The sequence below is a fragment of the Falco biarmicus genome, chromosome 4 (assembly GCF_023638135.1).
Source record: "Falco biarmicus isolate bFalBia1 chromosome 4, bFalBia1.pri, whole genome shotgun sequence".
Taxonomy (NCBI): Eukaryota; Metazoa; Chordata; class Aves; order Falconiformes; family Falconidae; genus Falco; species Falco biarmicus.
The window spans coordinates 95,522,417-95,547,333 of NC_079291.1; the positions used below are offsets into that span (position 1 = coordinate 95,522,417).

Genomic DNA, 24,917 nt, shown 5'->3' on the forward strand with positions numbered 1-24,917 from the left:
CACAGAAAATCCACTTTGCGGTGTCCTGCAGAGCAACGGATACGTGTTTTTTTACAGAATATGTGTATCATGTAATTAGGCATTATTTTAAAGCATAGTAAAGTAACATAGAGGTACAGAGGATCACCCACTCTTCAAGCCTTGATCTTTTGCTGGCCGTTAACAGTCCTGTTGTCCCATCTAAACACAATCAAAATGACCCTGCCCTCTCCAAGAATCCAGTCTGGCCCTTCCCCCTATATTTTAAATACATACCTTCAAAATACTGGCACGGCTTTGTGTTCAGGGACAAACTTCATTCACAGCCGAAGTTACTGCTTCCATTTTCTCTCTTCTCCCACACCCAGCCGGTAGCTCCGGGGTCTCACCTCAGGATGGCTTTGGGAGGTTGCTCCTGTCTCAGTCCCCCTGAAGAGAACCATCTGCTGCAGCCAAACCATTTTTAGGGTAAATGTTTCATTGTGTATTTTTCAGACGCAGGTGGAAAACCTTACGATTTCAGATTATCCCTGTTTGAAAGAATAACTACCATTGTGGGGCAAGCGGCCCCACAGCGTGTCCAGCTCCTCTGTTCTGCAGGGGGACGAGGATCTCTTGGTCACTCGCGTCCCTCAAGACAAGAAGCAAACTGCAAGCGACGGCTTGCAAAGTGGCTGAAGTCTTTTTCTACTCAGGGGCAGCAATTCCACTTGTGCCTAGTGCCTGCCAGGTTAGGAGATTATACTCAGAAGCAACACGGATCAAAGAGGGCATTCACTCATTTGCATTCTTCCCATTTTCCCCGGCCATTAAAATAAAATGAGGGTAAAAAGAAAAAACAGTACAACTCATACCGTGCCTCTCCAGAGTTAACCCACAAGCCTCCTGTCAAGGTCAAGGCATTAAACCAGAGGGGAAAGGAGTAGGTCCCACAGGGAAGGGTGCCTGGTAGGTGCATCTTTGCGGATAAAAGGTGGTTTATTGCCTTTATAAAGTGCATACTCAGAAGGAAGTTAAGCTGATAGGAAAGGGCATCGTCAGAGCTAATGGGAAGGAACAGGCACAGATATCAGCTGGACACATTCTGCTGAACCTTAGAGGCAGCTGTCAGCTAGCTGGGGAGAGAGGGACCTTTGAGTATCTCAAGGTGGAGGGGGGGGGGGGGGGGGCGGAACCAAAAAAAACCACCTTAGGAAAAGTGCAGTGTAATTTGCATCTCTTGAAGAGTCCATTGCCTCTTGAGAGCTGTAGTTTGGATTCATAGTGTAAGGAGGAGGATGCTACTGGAACCATAAGGGGGGGGAAAAAAAAAAAAGCTCGTGATGTACCTATAGACATACTCCTGAATTCATGCCTTCTTTCATCTACTTTTACAGGTGTTAAGTGGTAACACCAGCGTGGGGGCCCTTACACTACAGGCTTCAAGCTGCCCCTATGTCTGGACAACTGTCGCACACACAGTAAACAGACATGTTATCTCCTCTCCAACCTCAGCAGCATGCTGGGGCACCCCCAGACTGCAAATTGAACGCACAGCCTTAAGACAAGGAGCTGAAAGACAGTTCAAGAACACCATATAAATGTAATGAGATCCGCTTCGTAAACTCTAACTGCTGCAAGCCTTTATTCCCTGCTCCTCTCGTGAAGATGCTGTCCCAGAGCCTCCCACATCTCCTCGCTAGCAGCATGCCATCTAACTCAAGTTTATCCACTTCTATTTTATAATTGTTCTGTGCTGATGGTGCTATACAGCTCAAAGGCTTTCTTCTCTTCCCTGGTGTTATCCCCTGTTGGTTTTACTGAGAGCAACCATATCCCTTTTAGCCTTTACTTCACCTAGGTAAAGCTGTATTTTTTCCTCTCTCCTTAACAAGGACCACGGGAAAAGAGAGCCTACCTTCCTCATGTTACCCGTGTCCACACTGCCCATCATTTTAGTGGCAGCTGAAGGTTGTGGAAGAGAAAACAGCCCAAACCAAAAGGAATACTGCATTGCTTTTGGAAGAAATTTCCTGATACATCAGGAAATGCAGGGATGAGTTAGGAATCCCTTTGCAAAATACTTTTCATCAGACCTTCACTGAAAGTTTTCTACCCCTGCCCCAAATGATAATTGTTGCTTTTTTTCCTCTCAGAACCTTTCTTCACTGTCTTTTTTGCAAGCAATCGAGACTGTTCAGCTCCACTTACACTATATTTAAGGAAATTTATGTAAACCCATGCTCAGACATCTCTGCTGGTTCTGGAGGCCCTCAAAGGGCAAGAGGTTACGCTGGAGAAAGGCCACCACACGTCAGCCTCATCCTCAGTCCCATCCCTTGGCATCCACTGCCAGCGCTGTGGGCGAGGGCTTGTGGTCAGGACCAGCCTGACGGCACGTGTGGCTGCAGGCTTCGCTCCACCGAGACCCATGTCAGGACTCATTGCCACTGACAGCCCAGGACCTTCACTGGCAAGTGAGAGGAAGGTATGGTGGAAGAAGGCTTTTCGCCTAATTAGCCTTTAAATTAAAGCCCGTCTATTCCCTCACTTGTCTGGGATTATCACAGGTACATCTGTGCAGACCAGTCCAAGCAGTCATGACTGCTGCTCGTGCCACGTGCACGTCTGGAATAGGAGGTGTGCAGCCGCAAGAGCCATCTATGCTCCGGCCAGCACGCTGTCTGGTGTGCACGGACACGGCAGGTAGAGCAACCCATGTCTGTCTGCCCCACGCTCGACAGAGCTCTCTGCGTGTGCCAGAGCAGCTGTACTCTTCGCTTAGCTGCTCCAAGGCCCGCCTGGTAAATGCACACGTATTTACTGAACTCTTAACATAAGGGAAGCCCCCCACAGCCCTAGACCTTTGTCTAAAGCACATGAGCAAAACCCGATTGTAACTGGAGAAAACATTAGTCCAAAATACTAATATTTAATCAATCCAGTCTTTAAGAACTGTCTTTTCTACCTGAATTCCATCCAGGGTGGCAAGTTGTAGGGTTTTCTGAGATTTCATTGCTATATCAAAAGAAGAACAACTAAGTCTTTTACAACAACAAAGTCATAATTAATGGTGAAAATGTCCTGTTACACTATGAGGGATGCTACTTCATCATTTCAAGCAAAGTTTCTCTCTCCTGCTCTGATATTAAATAATAAAATCGCCTGATAAAAATTCATGGTATGTTATTTTTCTGTTACAGGCGTCCAGAATATATGGAACAGGTTATTCTGATGCTGAATCTATTATCCCCCATCATCTGAGTTTTTCCATCAAAAAAAAGAATTGTCTTTCAGAAATACATTAACTATACTTCATTGCTGTAGGGTGGGATTTTAAAAGGAAACTCAAGCTAATAAGTAGGAGTGGTGATGTTGGAAGGATTGTCTGTTGACAAGCTGTTGAAGAGCTTTTATTACTTATCAAATACACATTTGATTGCACTGTTTCTTTCATTTATGGTTATTCTACCCAATTTAGGCCATTCAAATAGATACCAATCTCCCAAACATATTGACATATCCTAGTGGTTCCAAAATTAGGCAAAATAAAATTGATTAAGGGATGAACATAGTGAGGACATTTCCTTATTTAACATTATGTTTGGCATTCACAATCTACCAAATTTTAGGATATGTAAAAATTCTCAGGCCCCTCAAATCCTAATCTCTTTTGGCAGTCTGTTAAAAAGGTTGAGCCTGAATTTGAAATATATTTTCAGAGAATAAGAAAAAGGTTATTTTTTATGGCCACCAATTCATCCTGCTTATAAAACTGTGACTAATTGTACACCACCTTTAAAAGTCTCACATGAAGAATATATTTGTTCATTTAATTTCATTTTCTGTTTAATGGGAGATTTATTGAGAAGACGTTAGCATAAAATCAGATTATGGTTATCAGCTTCATTGTCCAGCTTTTCTATATCAAGGCAAATTCTTCCATAATACAGAAAACCAAAGAGAGGAACTGAAGTTATATGAAAATGTAGTGCACACTAAAAAATAAAAATCACATCAGTTGACTCTTACTTCCCTGACTGTAAAACAAGGCTTTCAGAGGCTGACTTGAGGAACAGAACTTTAAGGCTTATTTTAACAAAGTTTAACAGCCTGAGCAATGAACAGACGTGGGAACAGAAACTCACACCCTGCCCTCATTTCTCCTGTGGTGCCCCCATGGTTTGTGCGGACATCAGCACCCAGGAGGGCTCAGGACCACTCTCATGGGGCACTGCCCCTTCCATTACCACCCTCTTAGCCAGGTCTTTGTCACCTGGAAAGTTTCTCTGCACCAGCCCCCCCATCCTCTACAGGTTTGTTCTTAATTTCCACATGGCATCACAGCAGCTCCTTCTCCAATAGCCACTCCAAGGAAATCTTTTACATTTTGATTTTCCTTTTTAATAACCGTTCTCTAAACTGTTTGATGTCCTCTGGGAAGCCCTTGTTTTATGTCAATGCCCATTTACCTCCAGGACCACATTTGCTTTTTCCCCTCAATATTGTTCAGGCCCTGTCACATCACCAAAGTAAAATTACAGACCTATAATTTTCCAGGTCATATTTAAATGAACAAAGACATCATATTTCATTTGCTGATCTCCACTTGCATTGTGCATGAAATTTCATTTGTCAGCTCTTTGAGATCATCCCATCTCACACCATCCTTGACAGGTTTTATCTTTGCTTTACTCAGAGAGCATCAAAACCCCCACCTCTTTATTCTCCTTTTATTGCAGCAGAGGAAAATCATGAGAGCTGCCTTTGTATAGCCATGGTGTGACTCAAGTTCACAGGCTCTATCATTTTACCTCTATTTCTTTTTTGTGAAGTTACACATGTCTGCACTTCCCATTTCTCCATCCACCATTCCCTATAGGCTTCCTGCTTTATTTCTTTTTTAGGGTTAGTTATTTGTTGGTGACATCTGAATGTTCTTTATCCACTATTCTTCCCTTGTCTTTAGGGAAGCGCCTAAGGCTATCAACAGCATCAAAATAAAGAAATTCCAAGTCTCTTGCACAATCAAGACCCTTACATATTAATCCAGTTGATATTACCAACATCTTTTCTTAATATATTGAGCTTTTGTCTTTTGGAACCAATGTACACAATTACAGTCCTCCATTCCGTAAGCCAAATCAGCTAGGGTCCATTCTTGGACTATACAATTATACATTCATTTTGTTGGTTTGGGGTTTTTTGTTGTTGCTGTTAAATGAGAGCACCACGACAAACCAAAACCAAGTCTAACGCAGCTTCACCCATTGATCCAGGGACTCCCCGGTGCCAAGTTTCCCCCAACCCAAGCAAGCCGTCACGCACCAGATACACCAGCTCACTAACCGCCATTCGTTGGGACTGCGCTTCCCTCGGCAGAGGGGGGTACCGTTCGCACCCCCCTCTCTGTGGCACTTCAGTTGCTGGCTCCTCTGGCAGCAACCTGCTCAGCTTTTAAAGCCATCTGCTGAATGCTTCCCCCACCCCAACACAGCCGAGCTCAAAGGTTGAGATCAGAGGCTGTATCCTCAGATGCAAGACTTTTCTGTAACTTGCGACACCCTCTACCACCCAGCCCCTCGAGTTACATCCAAAGGCAACTCCATCCCACGTTAGCTAACTTTTCCTGAACAGGGAGGGCCCTTTGCCCACCAGGGACAAACTCCCCATTTGCAGTGCTCAGAGTGCTGGCCTCTCTCAGATCTCCGTGGATGTTAATAAATTATTTGTCAGATATCCCTTTTCTTCCCTGTACATATTAACTTATTATTTCTACACGTTTCTGCAGGCTCTGCTCCCAGTCTCCTCCATGGGAATCTCCACACAGAGAACCCCTGTCTTTACCCATCCTGCTATAGCAATTTCAACCTTCTAGCTGAAATCCTCTTGCATGACTTCTGGGCCACCTAAAATCCCACGTCCATTTTATTTTAATCACTCCAGAACAAACGAAGGGATTCACAGGCTGCGGCAACACTTATCAAGGGGTAATTGTCACCCTGGAAGTGAGGGGAGGGGGTACAGAAAGTTCCTGAATTTCTTGCCAGTAACCAAATGGTTGACTTGGACTAGTGAACGAGCAATGTCCGCAATGCAAGTCCACGCTTTGCGGAGGTTTATATAACCCAATTTCAGTAGGAATGTTTCCACAAGACTTATGTTGCAAATCCCCATTTGGGGGATTTAAAACATTCCCCTGCCGTGTTTATAATCCAGATGCCACAACGCACTCCTTAAGCACAAGAGAAAACAGGGGAAAAGCTGGCTGTAGGCAGGCCAGGGTAATGTTCTTATCCAATCCGAGTAGAAAACTCAGCAGAAAGGTAAACAGCCAGAGAGAAAAATGATTCATCCAAGCTAACTTTGCAAGTCAGCATCTACTGTAGCCCGTATTTCCTGCCTTGTAGCCACATGCAGTCAGCCACGCTATTTCACACTGCCCCAGTCAAATTATCTTCCTTGCAAGTACACAACAAATGCTTAAAACCACACGCTAGCACCCCGCCTACATTAATGAAAAAGGCTGCTACTCAGGCCAGCTCAGATGTTCTTCTCACAAACACAGGACACACAATACACACCTCCCATTTAAAATAATTTTCTACTAGGCTACAGTAATGGCATGCTAAAAAAGCCTCCAACAGTCAAAAGACAGCAAGATAAATTCTTGGGAGAGTCCTTCAGGAGCTATTAAATACAAAGACGCCACCGCTGGCATTGCAGGTTGCAAATTGCTGGAGACTGGGGAGCACTGACAGCTAGCTCTCTTCTTGTCTCCCCAAGTATCCACCGTTAATTCACTGACAGGGAAGGAATGCCAACTGGACACACCTTGGTCCGATCAGTCTTACGGTCCAGCTCTTTCTTTCTGTCTCACTGGTCTTGACTTTTACCAGTTATTTTCTCAAATTGTTTTACAACCAGAAATATAACAAGCATATCTGGTGGTTTTCTGTCTCCTAAAAGGAGCAAATCCTTAAATGCAGTTATAGGTGCTATGAGAATTCATTACAGGTTGTTCGAGACGCACCTGGTCCTCTGCGCTCTGTCCCATAGGAGGTCATCAGAACCTGCTTGTTGAAGAGGCTGTAATCACACCAGACATAGAGTTCACGGCAGTCATTTCTTTCAACACTACACCTTTAGGAATAACGTTATTGCAAAAACTTAATGACACTGCAAAAGGTGAAATTCCTTTAGACTTTTAGAATTAAGTAGCTTCTACACCGCCGGTCTTCTTCTAGTAAAAATGTCCTTGCTTCTTTGCCTGCAGACACTTGATAGTTCCCTTGGCTCCAAGCCACTTTAGACTGATGCTTTATCAAATCAAAACATGAATTTGCCTTTGTTATATTGTATTGTCCCTCTTTCCACCTCTGCATTAATACCAATTACCTAAATTATAAAGGTGTTCTGCTGATAGCTGCTGGGCTGTGACCATTTGTATGAGCTTCAGATGCAATAGCAATTCAAACTAATGAGGCTGCTTTTCAAACTCACTTTGGAAAACCTTGGTCACCTCCATCAGTGGCTGAGGTGGACAAAAGCAGCAGAAACTCTCCTTTACTATTCCATTGGCCTATGAAAAATTGAATTTCAATGACTAATCAGATGGCTTTTTCTTCTTAACACTTGCTCTCCATATACTAGCTCTGACGTAAAACGTGGTGCATCTTTTATTCCTTTTGTTTAAGAAAAACAAAATCCCAATTTACAGAGTAAATACAATTTAAGCACTTCATTTATTGGCTGTGGGAGGAGGGTAATTTGATATTCACCAAATATTCCTGCCCCTGAACTTTTCAGAATGTGTAAAGAAATCTGTTACTGAACAAATATGAACAAAATTTAACTGGAAGGGTATAAAGCCAAATGTATCTGCAAATATTTTTCTGCACCTGATGGATCACATACCATCTTGAGTTCAAAATAATTAACTCAAGTAAATTTCGTTAGATTAACAGATAATAAAAAATTATATAGGTATCATTAAAGAAAAAAAGAGAATCAAAAGTTGGCACAAACCAAAGTTCATACTTCTTACATGTGGACTGGACACTGCCAGCTTTCTGTGACAGCAAAAGCTGCAGAGCTGAGGTCACATGCAGGTCTAAGGAGACACAGGAACACAGAGAGCATTCCTTTAAATGGATTTATTTTGGTTGATGTTTTACAGGTATGTTATCATTGCTAGCAATCAGTGACACAAAGATCTAAAGCAGCACATACTGTCTTTTAACAGGTCAGACTCCACACTTCAAAGGTGGTAAGCGAGGCTGTCGGGGCACACAGACTCCTGTCCCAATAACCTGGTGTGACTGTGGGGGCAGGCTGCGTCCTGGTCCACAGCTACAGAAAGTGGCAGGACACAGGAGAAACCTGTGACCCTCTTTTATAGAGCTGCATGCAGCAATGGTCCTTCTATGCTGGGAAGTCTCACTACGACTCAGGTACTATGAGGAGTAGGACATCACGCTTTATTATTTCCCTTTTGTTCCTCTTCAGGCAGATCTATGCCTCCTGTACTCAAAACTTATCACATGCAGGAAGCTGCCTAGTCCTTCACAAACAATCAAACCCAGACAAATGTTCTCCAAGTGGGGTTTTTTACCATTTTTTCCCACGAGGAAACACAATATTTAGGGGTTTGTACATGTGCTCAGTCGCTTTCACTACCTACTACTGCACACACCTCAACCTCTGAGATGGCGTCTGGTATAAATTACATTTTGTGAAGAGTCAAAGCTGTCAAAGATGTAAAGAGCCTGTACAGGTTTCACGTGCAATTAGTTGGCTAAAAAGGAAAGAAATGCCACTGCCACCTCCCGTAAGGGAAAGCAGACAAGCACAACCTTTTTTATGCTTCAGAAAATCCACTATGGAGAGATACACTATCAGTTAGTTTTGCTGCTCCTGAAATGACTTGTTAAACCATAGCTTGATCACATAAGCTTAAGTTAATAAATACCTGCCTCTTACAGTGCATGTTTGCATTATTATTTGCATACAGAAATACATAAATCAGCAGTGAGGCACATGAGCCCTTAACTAGATATTAAGGGTGGAGGTTCAAGCTCCACTCCAAGGCTGTAACTCTTCCCCCTTTGAGAGGCAGAAGGGAGTACGTGTTGCAAAGAGATAAGGAGAAATCAACAGCTGGGTGGTTATTTCTCCACCTGCTGACTGCACAGGAGTGCCCAACTGTGAGATATTTCCCCACATGCAGCATGTGCAGGCGTACCTCTTCATAGCTTTGCGGTTATGAAGAAGTAGAGCATGGGTTCATGAAAGCGGACTGCCATGGAAGAAACCTGGTGGATTACTTCATTTAAGTAACCTTACTTTGTTTTGGGGAGGTGTGTGTGCTCCATTCCTCCAGCAAATGCTTCCAAAATAACGTGCCTTGCTTTCCAAAGGACATCTGAAAGGAAAACCAGCATGTCCAGAAAAGGATTCCACCCCCTCAGGACAGAAAGTATCTCTTAAGTGTCCATCTACTTCTCTCTTGAAAAAATACATAGAATTTACTTTGGTATCCAAAGAAGGAAAATCCTCTTGAATGCTCAGAGGGTGTCATCATTTGCAAAACTGCAGCAAACCTAGCTGTTAGCCCTCCTGAAACCTGAATAGGTTACCTTGACCATGCAAAGTATCTCATCCGTTGCTGTGTGTTATTTCACATTACAGTGCATGCCAAGCGGTAAGAGAATTTCACAAGAGCTACTAGGAAATCTGGGGCACTGGAGGCCAATTCATTTATCTATTCTTTTGCCATGAGAGCAAAAGAGAAATTAAGAGAATCAAACAACATGGTCAAACTACACCTGTCCCAGTTTTGGCTCTGGTCCCTCTCCCTGGCAGTTATAAACCCAGAGTGCCTTCCAGATATGATTTTGATGACTTAGCTGAAAGTTTGCAGACATCTCCATAAACATCTTTTATAAACCAGATAACAGTTACTACTTAACCCATAGATGCACCAACATCTTTTTGAAGAAGTCACGAGCCATGCAGCAAAGCACAAGAACCATTCAGTTGTGTCTGGAGAGCGCAGCACTCACAGGGGCTTCTGCTACAACTGCTCAGTTCAGTTTCTTTTCCCCTCCGGTTAAAAAAAAAAAACAAAAAACAACGAACTCATAAGGAGATAATGCCAGTTCACTTCTGAAGTTTTAGCTTTGTCCAAACTGCAGGCCCTGAGTTAATTTGATCTGTCCTCAGGAAGCCAATGCAATTTGATTATCTTTTTTCTTGCAGTCTCTTAATATTTTACTTTGATATAACTTTTCCCCTTGGAGATCACAGAGGGAGGTCTCCCTGTTTTATTCTTGTCAGCTTCAGCTCTTTCTTGATTTCAAGTCCCAACAGTTCATTACATACTCGCATGTTGCGAAACCATCACATGGCACTAGAGGATCTTCCCTTGAAAGTTCTTAAGAGCTTTGGACAGAGCAAAGGTGCTCCAAAGGAGACAGCAGACAGGGAGACTCGGGTTAGGATGCTTTTACCATTCAGGTATTCAGTAATTACAACTACAGACTCCATATTAGGGACAGACAATTTGGACTCTCACTTTTATTAGCAAACTCCAGAGACAGCATGAACATACAGCCAAATCTAGTTAGACCTATCTGCCTAACAGCAGCCGTTACTATTACATAGCCCCAGCCACGTCCTTGGATGTAGGAGGAAGCAGAGAATGCATATAGTTCAGTGTGTGTTGTTGATTTACTCAGCACACCAAAGCAAGTTAAACAGCAAGCCTACCTCCTCGGTGCTGGCTTCACTTTTTCTGGTAGGTCTTCAAAAGGACACATCCCTGGTTTTCAACAGAGCAGTTGCAGATCTGGTCAGGAACACAGGAAGGCAGGCAGAGCCTTCGCTCCGATGGCTAATTTCTCTGGAGAAGTCTTGCCAGTAATGGAAGGCTGCAAACAGAAAAGGTATCAAGATTGCCCAGTACATGTTACTGTAGTTTGGAGGAACAGAACTATACAAGGAACAATGCTACAATCACACAGAATAAACCAGTGAGCACACGAAGAGGCTGGGACCCGTGAGCACCATAACTGGAGAGCTGCAGGCTGCTATTCAGTCTGGCTGGAGGGCAGGTACCATCCTGAACCAGCAACCGGGAGCATGGATCCGTTTGCACAAACTCACCCCAGGTTAGTATCACCATACAGCACCCTCCAGAAAGGTGGGTACCACACCGTCTGGCACCTCAGCCTGCTGCGCGGCCAGCCCTGGCAGCCAGCCCCCTCCGACTTCCTGACCACACATTGCAGAGCACATCTGAAGTTGTACAACCACCACTATACCAGACTCCTGAATTGCTTCTGCTGTAACCAAACTGCCAGGTGAACAGCCTTCAAATCACACCCAGACAAGTCTACAGGCTGGGGGAGAAGGGCTGAGGGAGTGGGAGGGTGGAAATAACGCCTGTGAGAACCTGACAACAGGAACGCCTTTCCAAACAAGAGAACTTCATGTTTTCCTAGGCTGCCATGACTTTGTGTCACCACTGAAGTCATTACAGTCTCTGAAAGGGAACAAGCATTCTCAAAAAGAAGTAATTTACAAGCGGATGTGCGAAGCGCTATCACTACATCAAAAGCCGCATATAACACTGGAGTTCTGCTTAAACAGCTAGGGGTGAGAAGGCCTCTCATTCTCGGCTCTGCAGCAGACTCCTTTACATCACTCTGCCCTCTCTGTCCTTTTTACCACCCGGGCAGTAACTTCCCTACCAAGAAAGCAAGCCTGGAAATTCAGTACAAAGTGTTTCAGGGTTTCCCTATATACAGTATTACCAGACTGGAAAGCCCTGCTTGACATTCCTGCTGGGATGTCAGCTCCAGCCAAAGGCAGGGAGGAAAGAGAAGGGGAAAGACAATGTTGCAAGTAAGAAGTTAAGACCTGAATAGCCACAGGGAACAAGACAAAAAAGCGTAACAAAGCACCTTCCACCTCAAGCAACGGCATAGTGCTGCCTTAAAAAAAAACCACCAACAACCGTGACATTACACACGGCCAAGACAGACAAGTGCAGAACTAGAAGAACTGAACAAATATATAACTGGGTTAATTTTCTTGAATTTACTGATTTACTCTCCTGAATGCACGCAAGAGATTTATCACAAAAGCAGTTGAACTCCATTGTATTTCAACAATAGGTTTATTTTAAGAAACATAACATGACATTAAGTAAAAATGCAAAATTGTGCAATTATGGCAAAATGTTTAAAAATCCACACATTTGCCCTCATAGGACTACAGTACTTCTTACTAACATACCTGAGCACTGAATGTTGGATGCCATTTCTAAACAGCCTTACGAATAGGGAGCTCTTCGATTTCTTGTAGAACATACACACGCTGCATGATTGGTGCACCAAAACTGCTTTTAGTTATTAGAAATTTTACTGATGGAACCAAGCGGAAATCACAAAATGTTTCCCTTCAAAGAAGCTAATAATTTTGGAAAAAAGATTTACACTCACATAAGTCCTTACAATGCTAGAAATTCATTTAATAAAGGGAAATAAATGAATGCAGAAAAAATATCAAGTGGGGAAAGTGTACAGATTACTTTTTAAATCTCAGTACCTTTGGTGCAATTATTTTTAATTATTTTTTTTTGTGCTGTGCAAGTTTACTTAAGCCCGACTCTAAAGCAAAACTTTACCGGGAATCTGACTTTCAGCAAAATGTAAAAGCATGTAAGAATTGGCAAAATGTCACAGCTACATTACTGTCTCAACAAACTCCTCATGCAAAAGATTTAGTATATTCTACTCCCACAGCAAGTTCCAGGATTTAGCTTTTAAACACATTACAGACTTGGATCACGCCCTCAGTTTGAATGGTTAAACAGAATGGAGATCTTCCTACTTTAGTGCAGATAAACAAAATTAACAAACCTACTGCAGAATTAACCACAGCATATTGTACTTCTATACATCACATGACCAGTCAATTGCTAACTCAATCCTATTTCATAGTTTCAAGTAATATATTGAAATTTGTTCTACTAAATAAATATAGAAGATTGTCAAAAAGCAGCAAGAAGTCTTGTAAATATTCAACCAAGCTTAAAAAAAACAAAAAACAAGAAAAGTTACATAACACTTCGCAAAAAAAAATGGTTTTACACACAAATGCAACACTGTTAGGGAGGGTGCTTCAGAAAGCTTGCAGCTAGAGGCCTACAACAGCGCAGAGAGCTAGCCAAGGACTAAGGATAACTTTAAAACTAAAATTAGTGTACTTAAAAAAAAACCAAACAAACAACAAACTCCTATTCTTGGCTATGAATTTATATATAAATCAGTAGCCAGAAGAAAACTACACAAAGAAACAACACACCTCAACACTGTTGGAAAATGCAATCTTAGCAAGAATTGTCAACTTCAACTTCAGACAAAAAATTCAGGCGCTCGCATTTCAAAGCAGCGGTTTGGTGAATCTCTGGAAAATGAGGTATGTAATGCAGAGAGGCATATTTTTTTTCCTATTCATTTCACAGTTTTTTTGTTTTTGCCTTTTAAACATTTTGTGCAAGAATTAAGAAATAGAACCAGGCGAGTATTTTTTGTGTATTAGAAAAATTCCATTTGGGAACAGTAAGACCACACAGTAAACAAACATTATCCAAATCCTCAGCCATGCCAGGGGGATAAACAATGAGCTAAATATTTGGCTTACTGAAGTATCAGCTGTTAAACCAGATAATGGTAAGCACTTACAGCCAGTGATGGCCACTGCCGTTTCAAGTTAACTGGTTTACTTAGGTCAATTTGAGAAAATAGGGAAGAGTAAGATAACATACTCACAGCTCTGCAAAAATTAGAGCTGTAACAAATTAAACCTGGGAAATTACAGCTGACAGTTTTAGGATTCATCTTTTCCCTTTTAAATCCAGTTTTCACTACTGTAGTAGAGGCTGAACTTTGACCTTATTTAAATCTTAAAAATAAGCTAAATGGTAAATACATACAGAGAAGTGTTGCAATATATTGGATTCCTATTGTGTATCTGCATTTAAGATTACTGAAGCCATGGACACATTGTCAATTTTTCTGTAATACACTGGATAATGAAGACAGCTCAGTAGTGCAAATTTTCACATTGTAGATTAGAATGACATAAAAGGTATTTGAGGGCTTGATTGTGGGGAGAAAAGAAAAATAATTTGTAAAGTTAAGCCACACTTTTCCCAATTACTACAGCACATGCCAACTCTGCACATAGCACTGTACTTCAGTGGAGACAGAATGAACAGTCCACACAAAAGAAAAAAAAAAAAAAATCAGTATTATTAAGGCCATATCCTGTCACCATTCTGTGCAAGAATACCACTGCAGTAAAAATGTTATGTTAAAAAAGACAATATGATGACAGGACAGGGCCTGAAGACAGACACATACTCCATGAAAAATAACAGGCAGTCTTAAACAGTAGCATAAGGCTAGCCTATTTCAGACAAACAAGTAGTATAAATGTACTAGCACCATCAACTTTTGGATTAAAGCCCTTTATGGGATGAAAAAAAGGTTTTAAGCAGTGTTTAAAAAAAAAAAATGTTTTTACAGCACTACATCTGTGTGGCAGAAAATAGTGTTGGGATTTCCCTCCCCATCATTAAGCTCAATTTCAACAAAAATCTACAGACTGGAAGTGGTACAGCAATCTGAACAGACCTCTGTTCAGTACAAAGGTACTCCATGTTCCAATTCTGACTTGAGTTTTTCCTCTCAAATTGTAGTGCACAAACATCATTATAAACATCTTAGCAGATTTCAAAAACAGTACAAAAAAATCATTATGAATCAGGATCTATCATTCCTGTATGTACTTTCAATCTAAAACATATAAAAAAAACACCTTAGTGATATTGCCTCAAATTTTACCCGTATTAAAAAAAAAAAAAAAAAAAAAGAGAGAGGAAAAAAAAGAAAAGTCACTTCAAAACATCTTGGACATCCTTAGCTATTAACGCTAGATTTTCTTTTACTGTAGTGCATAGTTATCCTGGCTCTTCCACTTAATTTGCTCTCAAAAACACCCCTCTAGTATGACATGATTAAGTGTTTACCAGAAAAAAAATGCTGATAATTGCACTTTGTAACCTCCTTCTCATTTCCCAGGAAAATATCAGAAAATATGAAACTGAACCAGTAATCCCTCCCCAGACTGCAACCTTTAAAGAGCACCCATCCCCATACAAAAAACTGTCTGTTTCAGCTTACAATAAATACTGACAGAATTTCTTTGTTTTCTTTTAAGACATGTTTTCTCTAGCATCAGATTACCACTGAAATCACTAAGGCCTGTTACTGAAAAAAAAAAAAAAATTAAATAACTTTCTGAAGACACTGCGGATACAATTTAGCAACAACACATTCAAAATGCCGGCCTAAATCCCAGAGCCTATCTGGAGTCTCATATACTTTTTGCCATTGGTCAGTAATCTCATCATATTGGTAGAGTGAATTCTTCCTGCTGGTTCTGAAAACATGTTCTTCAACAGTGACTTGAGTAGCTCTGACAAAGAGATGGAGTTTATTTTTGAGGAGTACAAGTTTTATATATGGATTAATGGACTGATCACATGGAAAGTCTTTTTTTCGAGTCCACTTATTTTGTTCAATGTCATAGGCCTCTACGGTAAACATACGTTGATGGTTTCCACAGGTTCCAGCTATGTAGTAGATGGAGTCATTGTATACAGTTGCCAAGCCTTGGATTCTAGGCACAGTCATTGGGGTCAAAAATCCCCAGTAATCCTTCTGAGGATCATAGCAGAGAAAAAATTCCCCTGAAAAGAGAGAGGGAAAAACAAAACATAACTTATGCTTCATTTCCAGAACAGTAATTGTGCAGCCACTAAACTTTCAGGTATGTTCTTCCACAGACAGAAGCAGTCTACTAGTTTTTAAAAGCCTTGATTCCATAACAGAAAACCTAGCACCATCGCCTGCCTTCTTCCAAATGCATTACAAAAATATTAACAGTATGAGTAAAAACTAATTTGCGTTTCTACTCCAGCTGAAGAAATGGACATTTGAAGCATATCAGAAATCGTGTTTTACACATTTCCTAGCTATCCTTTACTACCTTCTAAAACATGCTTAGTAATTTGAGTCAAAACCTTTCAAGATTCCAGTCTTGAAGTGTCTGAAGTGTTTGTTTCATTCTTTAATATCTTCAAAACGTATCATCTACAGACTGTGGAGTCTCATAATTCAGTGCTTGAAAGTTGTTAAATCTAAGCAAATAACTGTGTCTTGTACTACACACAGATTTTGAAGCTACTTTTATCAGGTGGCCAGGTTACACGTTTAGGCTGATTTGCTTAAAAGGATGCCAGGTGAAAACTTGGATGAAGCTACTGATTCATCATTCATTTTGTAATTAGATTATAAAACACCTCTTCTGTTGACTGCACAGATTAGCATCTATAGACTGTATATAATGGAAGTTCAGATGACTGAAAGCTCATGCTCCGCAAACTTGATGAAGAGAACATGGATAAAGACCACCTTGTCTTCTGTAAAGCCCGGGGGAAGAAAGGCCTAACATTTGCCAAATATTAGCATAATTCAAATCATATATAATTTCACACAGCTGTATTAGGAATTTTAACCAAGCTGCTGTGTGATTCAGCACCTCAAACATAACAAAGAATACAGAAATAATACAGAAAAATGGGTGGAACATAGCTTAAGAGATTAAGTCCTACAGATAACACATTTTTTGATTATTCATTTTTGCTCCACGGTGTAATATCCTACAACTGATGCTTACATTCCATTGGCATTTTAACACTCTCATCAATCCTTATTGACTACTCCCAACCTTATGAGGTTTCTCTAGAAAAATTATTGAAAGTTAACTTTTTATACTAATTCAGCACAACTCAATCAAGGTTTTATCTACCTCAAATAGAAGAGTTGCTTATTTCCCATAACACAAATATTTATAATTTGCTGGTTAGCACAGCAAAGTAGCTTGCTTGTTTATGTGAGCATAAGGTTGTCGTTTAAACCACTGAAGCACAGAATCAGCACAGCTAGAAGTTGTAATGAAGATGTGCTCCTATTCTACAGGTTGTAGTAATACCCACTTTTTAGCAGTTCTAGGACATGTTTAGAAAAATGAACAAATAGTCTACCAAGTCAAATATTCTTCAGCATTCCTTTTTAACCACCTAAAGCAGATGTCTGACCCAACAGAAGAGACAGACGGAGAGAACTTGCTCAAGTCACAACCAATGAGTCAAACCTCACACAGAAACAATAGAAGAAAGCTCTCTGCAAATCACGTGGAAGCCCACCACCCCTACTGAGTAGCAGGAATGCAAAGTCAAGAAATCAGGTTGACTTCTTCCAGTAAGTAACAGTGACCTTACAGTATTCTCTATCCCTTTTCCTTCCCGTGGTCCAGCTTTGTATGGAGAGTGATCCAGAGGAGGAGTTAGTATGAATCTAAGACCCCAACTTCTGCAGGTGTTTACAGACATGGCCCTTAGCAAAACATAACCAAGATACCACCTCCTCCTTTCTTTCTACTTCTTGGGACTCTTTACTACAGCCTCATAGACCAGTCAGCACTTCTGTAGACTGCTATCTGGCTCAAGCATACATATAAATACATACTTCATAAATAAAAAAGGGAAGAATAAATTATTTGATCCATTCCCATAATCATTGTTTTTATTCATTTAAGAATCAGTATCTAATACAAGAATAAGTCTCATAATTCACCAGAAGGATGTAAAGGTAGCACTGTAATTACTGGCCAAAGAAACAAAGCTAACTAGAAGGAGATACATCATCTTTCTTAGTTACCAGGATGACCTCAAAAAGCAGGGTAGGGCAGGAAACAAAGGCTTACAGTGGTTAATAGACTTTTACAAGTCACCAAGAACACAGACACCAGGAATTTTCACTGGTTTAGCTAAATAAAATGCAAAGTGCTTTTTCATAGGACAATATATTTTCTTCAATGTTAGTGCATTTCACCCAGATTTAATAAAGAATTTTCACAGTAAAATTTAATACTATACTGTTGACTTAGAACACCACCAAAATTGCTGTTTGTGCAATAACTCAATACTATAACTTAGTGACACATTCCCAAAGCATGAGAACTCAAGCAGCAACCTCACTCTTCCTCGCCCACTGCTTTCCCTAGCTTTCCTCCCACCCTGTTCTCCCAGGGCACTGTTTTAATGTCCAGGAAACTTGGGGTTTTCTGGGCTGCTTAAGAGAGCACGGACAATCACATTGAACAACCCCCACTTGAGACAAAACACCATATCATCAGTCAAATCACCTTACCCTGTAAAACATAGATGTTATCCTTATATTCCACAGCACTATGAAACTCCATTGCTACCGGCATTGGACAGACAGCCGTCCAACAGTTCTCTCGGCTGTCATAACACTCCACAGACTTGAGTGAGTTTCGCCCATCTCCTTCATAAACGCGACCACCTATTGCATACAGTTTACCACAGCAATGAACCAATTTGCAGCCTATTCTGGCTCGCAACAAAGGAGCTTTCGGAATCCACCTATTGCCAGAGTGATCGTACATCCAAAAATCACTCTCTGCTCTGTGGTCAATGGAGACCTCGCTGCTGCTTGGTCTGTAACCACCTGCAATATAAATATCATTATCAGGAGACACAAGAATTCCAACCTCCCTCAAGTCATTTGGTGGCTTGCATAGTTTAAACACTCTCCCTGTGACCGAATCTAAACAAGGCACTGTTTGCTTCTTTCCTGAGTGTTTGTGGGCAGCATCAAAGCATATGATCATTTCAGAAGCGGTCATTCCAAGCCGTTGTGTATAGCCATTGGCACTATGTTGTCCCTTTTGTACACAGCTTTTGGCCATAGCCTGTGCAAACACGGGAGGGATTTTCTCTAAAAATGTCTCTTCCAACAGAGGCATACGGATGCATTTGGCAAATATTTCTGGAAGGTGCACTTCTCTCTTATTTTGTTCATGCTCAAACCACCTTATAATGCTGTCATAAACATGTTCTTCTTTGTCCACATTTAAATCATCACTGTCGAGTATACTTATCAGTTGGTCTTTTCTTAACTGAAGAAATTCTTGCTCTTTGGTGACACTCAGAAACTTTTTACGAATGTAGTCTTGTGATCTGTCTTTGAGTTCCTGATGACCATAGTGATCAGCAAAGATAAACACCCCAATGGAGTTCTGTGGGTCCAAATGACTGATCATATATTTAGCACACTGGTCTTGTATGGAAGGGATCTGGAAGATACTAGCTGCAGTGAACAAAGCTTGAACGTTGGCCTCTGTCAGCATTACTCTGGAGGTATATGCATAGTTCAATACTAAATGCATTGACTCTGCTTCAACACCAACTATACGAACTTCTTTCTGGGTACTCTCTGTAAGGCCGCTAGTGAACATAGATCTACAAAAGAAAAATATTTAGCAGTTTATTTGTAATTACCTTCTAACTACAGGTATAAGAAATGAAATTATATTGCACAGCTAATCCCAGTTTTTACCCTTATATCAGCACAAATACATTTATCACTGATGTTACACTGTCCTGTTTGGGTACCTAAATTCAAAATCAGTTCTATACTTACTGAAAGAAAAGTGGCAAGCTGGAATTTCTTGCTTAATTATCTCACTAACCCCATATTAAAATTCACAGAGTTTACAAGAAAAGCTCTTGACATATCCAACTTTCAATATGTTATTTCATAAATATAAAAGAAAACAAGTAGTTTAAATACCCTGTTACTCTATTTAAAATACCCTCAAAACTGGAAGCATTTATATTTTGTTTGGGTTTTAAAATCATGTGACAGTCTCTAATGAAACACTCCTTTGATAAAACAGACACTGATAATTCATTGACGTTAAGTGAACAATAATCTTTACTTACTGGGTGCACTATATTCTCGTCAGTTACATGGAATATTAGTATGGGCTTGATTTTTTAAAATTTTCATTTAATGAAAATAAGTTATAGCTCTGCTTTTGATAACCACTAGAACAATGGACTGTTGTACCTGAAATAAGGACTGATTGCAGCAAGAACATTCCTATGACAGGAGAATGTTTTCCCATGATCCACTTCCACTACAATATCTGTCAGTTGTCCTTCATCATACATGGTTTTCAGCTGTTGAAGAATACTACAAGCATGGAAGGGGTCCATTCCACTGCTGACTGTGTTTGAAGAAGGAATTCCGTTCAGTGTTTGTGAAAACTTACTTGGTTCTACAAAGTAAAATTGAAATTGTTTAATAACAAAACCCAGCCAGCCAAAAAAAAAAAAAAAAACCCAAAAAAACCCCAAAAACACAAAAACCCCAGCCCCCGGAAACCCACACAAACCAAAAAAAAAACCTATGCGTGAACAAGAATTAGCACAAATTATTATTCTATACCTTCCTCAATGTCACCATCCATCAAGAGCAAGTCTAACATTTTCAAGGCTAAAGATATAAAGATACCTCAAATATTTATTTTTTTTTCTTTTCCCAATATACCTGTAGGATTATCATTAACCTATAAAATTATATCCATTAATTTAAAGAAAAAAACCCATATAAATAGTTCACATATTTACAACATATCACTCGGGAGGGGGGAATTAAGTCAAGAATCATGATGCTTAGTGACTTGTAAAAAAGGGAAAAGCAAAGAATGCAGAAGAATAAAATATTCCCCTAACCTACATCACCATTACAAAAGTCTGTATGTATGTACTTTCATCGAGAAAGGCTCCCAGCTTACACAAGTGATGGTTTATAGCACAGACTCATGAAGAAACAGCCCTGCAGTATGTCGGGCAGCAAACTTAAATTCACATAAATCTGTATATGCGTTTACGTGGTTTTCTTTACAAATAAAACACAATCACCGTTTGAGATTTTCAGGTATGAAGGAGCTCACATATCATTGTGAAAACACATGAAGTGGAGCATATGCTTCTAAGTCACATGTGATATGCCTAACAAAGTAAATCCCAAAGTGAAAATTGAGCAATATCTCAAGCACAAAAATCTGTTTTGTAATAGCAACAAAATTTTTACGCAACAGCAACAAAGGAGAGCTAAAAAAAAAAATCATTGGGGGTAAGAGCTGCAAATCAGGTAAAGCTGCTGACTGCAACAGAGAATGAGTCCAACAAATTTTGGGCAACACAAAGGGGCAAAGAGGATAACAAACAATGTTGATGATGAATAGGAGATTTAAACTCTAACTCGTGGTGACATACAGCAGTTGCAATTTCTCTTACTCAGAATTCAGACACAGGTTTGAACACAGTCACAATTGAATCAGTAGGGATCTGCTGCTGGGCATACATTTCCCATGGCAGGCTTAGGGCCAAATAATGTCAGTGTCTCTTCAAAATACTGGTAGGAAAAAGGTCTTCAAAACACCTTTCCCCCCACCCTCCTCAAATACAACGGTAAATACGTAAAAGGTAGTATTTACAACAGGAGAGTTTACTTTAAACATAGTAACTGAGCTCCAGCATTCAAAACTAACCAATCATTAGGGAAGGGGGGAATTTGTACTTGTACTTACTTAGAAACAACATTAATCACTAGTGAGCAAATTCCAAGTAAATAATACTTTGATAGATCAGTTCCAAGGCTTCCTACCTAGCAAAGCTTTGATGTACATGAAAACTTTGATTTAACTACCACTGCAGAAGAGTTTAAGTTACTTTCTAACAGTGAAAAGGATGTAAAATAGTTCTTCTCTGACCCTGCCAGTCACTTGGGCAATAAGCACATGCGATGAAGGCAGTTTCCAGTGCTGGAATACTCACCTCTATATTCCAGATTTTTTATTTAATCCTTGGCACGACCTACATTACCGCTTTCACCCCATAAAACCTGCCCAGTCACTTTCATCACTTTCCTTTTCCCTTTCCTGTCCCAAACATCGTTTTCCTCTATTAATATTCCTTTCACTTGCACTTCAAAATTTTAACTGTTCCTCCTAGATAGCACCCCAAAATACTCTCCACATTAATTTCTCAGACACCTTTTCTTTCTCCACTACTCCCCACATACACACCTTCATGGGGGTCCTTCATCAGGGACAATCCTACACTTCTCTCTAGGCTCAGCTCCCCTCACGCAGACCAGAATGTAGGGGGTGTCCCTCACCAAAACCCTTTTCGCCCTAACAAAGCCCAGCACCACCGCACACCTCCCCTCAGGCGGTGCTGCTCTCTCCCCACACACAGGCCCTCACTCAGGCGCCTTCTTGCCTCACAGCCCTGACCCCATCCCCCACAGACACCACCCAGGCGCCCTCCTCTATCACCTTCCCCAGCCGGAAGCGACACCCCACACTACAGGCCCCACACCCAAGCACCCCTGCCCCACCGGGCCTCCTAGGGCCCACCCCTCACAGCCACCTCAGCCCACCTCACCCCAAGCGCCCCCTCCCTCCCACAGTGCTCCCCACGGGGCGCCCACCCCGACACCCCTCAAACCCCAACACCACCCCGCCCGACGCGCCCCCCTCACCGCTCAACACACAGGCCCCAACACCCCTCAGCAGCGCCCCCTCCCCGGGCGACCCACCCCACAGACCGCCCCCCGCCTGCAGCCCATTCCCTCGCCCCGGCGGCCCGGCCGCACCAACCTCCTAACGCTGCCATTCTCGGGGCCCCGCTCCGGCAGCGGGAGAGGGGAGGGGGAGCGACCCGAAAGGAAATGTCACCGGCGCTGCTTCCCCTGCGCCGCTCCCTCTCCGCGGCCCGCTTACTACCGCGGAAGCCAACCCCGCTCCTCGCACCGGCCAACCTGGGACGCGCGGATTGGCCGCCGCCCCCGCTGCCTGCCGGGAAATGTAGTGCGGGGCCCGCCGCCGGCGTGCCGTCCCGAGCTCGAGGGGCATGCTGGGAGCTGTAGTTCCGCGGGGGCGGGAAACCGGGGGGGTTGGCCCTCCCAGGAGGCACCTGGGGGGCGCGCGCTCTGGGCGTCGCCTAGCAACCGAGGGGGGCAGGGCGCGCCTCAGGAAGGAGCGGCCATTTTGGGCGCCTGAGGCAAAGGGTGTGTGGGCAGTTCTCGGCACCTTGGCCTGGAGCACTCTCCTCTGCAGGGGCACCCAACAGAAATGGCCTCTCCGCATAAATAAACTCCCCACCCCGCCCCAAATTTCTGCTTCATCAGGGCTTGCACTGCCTCCCTCACATCCGTGCTGACCTGCATCTCCTGGGGCAAACTCTCCTGAAGGGGAGCTGTCCCCCAGAGGCTGTGTGCGCAGCAGGCCGGGCAGAACAGCCACCGTGGTCACTGCTGGAAAACAGGCAAAAGGGGAAAAGAAAATTCCTGTCGCGATCCTGATGCTGAGGGGATGCGGTCAGGGGCAGGGCAGCGTCTGGATGCAAGACCCAGAGCTGTGCAAGGCTGAATTCACTTTTAATGAAGAATTTGTAGTCGGCTAATTAGACTGAAAGCTCGTCGTGCTGAGAGACTTTATTTTCCCAGTGTCTGTACCAGCCAGCAGACTGTGGCCACCCAGGTCAGCCGTAGGAGTCCTTCTTCGAGAGTAGCTGAATGACTCCAGCAGACAAGCAGCCATTTTGTTGCCAGTGGCCTCTTGATATCACAAAGCACACTTCTCTCCCTGTCCTGGAGATCAAGTGGCTGATAGTCACCAGCTCTTCCAGTTTGCTACAGCAAGCAGCCACTGGCTTCATTCTTGGTGACTGAGTCATCATCAGAAGTTTGCTGTGGAAGAGGTTTGGGGTTTTTTTCTTCTTTGTGAAACACAATTAATGAAAAAAGAATTGGCAAAGAATGGAAGCACTATGAAGTCCAGTATAGTTTTCTGGTTGTCATCAAAATAGATTTAATAGAACTTTGCAGCTTTTAGCTGGGATGTTTTGTTAAGAAAAAAACTGCAACCAAACCCAATTTAAATAATATTTAAAAAATACATTTCCCTCAGAAATAGTAGTGTGAGTACATTACCAATGCCCTAAAGTAGATGAGTTTAAAGGCAGTAGTACCATTCAGTATCATCTGACTACTGCTTGTGTGGTTTTTCTTTCACTTGCAAGGCATAGCTTTTCCCTAGTTTAGCAATTATCAGTGGTGTCCAGGCTGCTGTCGATAATAATGCTACACAACACAGGAACAATAGAGACTCTGATGAAGGAGGTGTAAAAGAAAATAGAACTTCACGTCTGCAAATTGATTCTGCAGTTTTCCAATTTCCCCGTTCAGCAGTGGCACGGCCTGTGAAATTGTCCCTAGAAATATAAAACAAAGGGAAGGAGAATGCATCCACTTTTACCTTTTAGCAAATGACATTGCTTGATACGGTTCATTTCCTTTGGTATGGATGCTTAGGCCAGGCTGGATTAGTGTTCAAAATGCAGAAGTGAAATGGAGAACGTTTTTTAATATAGATACTGCATTGAACCGGTACTTTGGAGTGCAAGCTTTTCATGAAATAGCTTACCTTTGTAAGGTTTTTGGTGAAGCAAGTAAATTGCCATACAATCAGGTGTAAATATTCTTTAAAAGGCATTGTTATCAGCACTTTCTCTTAGTCTGAAGTCTCTCTCAAGTATAATACACCATTACCCACTCCCCTCTCTGGAAACCTTTATCAGCACTCCCTAGCACTCAGAGTATTTAGCTCAGTGTAGCATTCCCATGGAAGTCCAGGAACCTGGCTTTTTCACCCAGCTCTGCTTATTACTTGCTGGATCTCTCAGGTGCAAAATGAGAAGCATGTTGCCTCTGCAAGTTGCCCTGAAATCCATGGCAGTCACCTAGCATGTTAAAGCTAGGTATTATAAATGACATTTGCATTACACACAAATATTAGAACCAGTTATTTCAGAAATTACAAGATGCTTAATGAGTTCCAGCTCCTTTCTTCTGCATCCTTTTCTTTCTCTCTTCTGTCATTGT

At 42.0% G+C, this 24,917-nt stretch overlaps 1 protein-coding gene across 2 annotated transcripts; it reads right to left on the reverse strand.

The window, feature by feature from the left end:
• Positions 1-12,120: 12,120 nt before the first annotated feature.
• Positions 12,121-22,789, reverse strand: KBTBD8 (kelch repeat and BTB domain containing 8). Of its 2 annotated transcripts, none has more exons than XM_056336839.1 (4): positions 22,633-22,789; positions 20,031-20,241; positions 18,306-19,420; positions 12,121-15,781 (listed from the first exon to the last, which is right to left on the reverse strand). In XM_056336839.1, exons 1-4 carry the CDS (start codon positions 22,646-22,648, stop codon positions 15,318-15,320), a joined length of 1,806 nt encoding a protein of 601 aa, XP_056192814.1. In that variant the 5' UTR covers positions 22,649-22,789; the 3' UTR covers positions 12,121-15,317. The 2 variants fall into 2 exon arrangements, with proteins under 2 accessions (XP_056192814.1, XP_056192813.1); XM_056336838.1 differs by lacking the exon at positions 22,633-22,789 and adding an exon at positions 21,806-22,252.
• Positions 22,790-24,917: the final 2,128 nt, after the last annotated feature.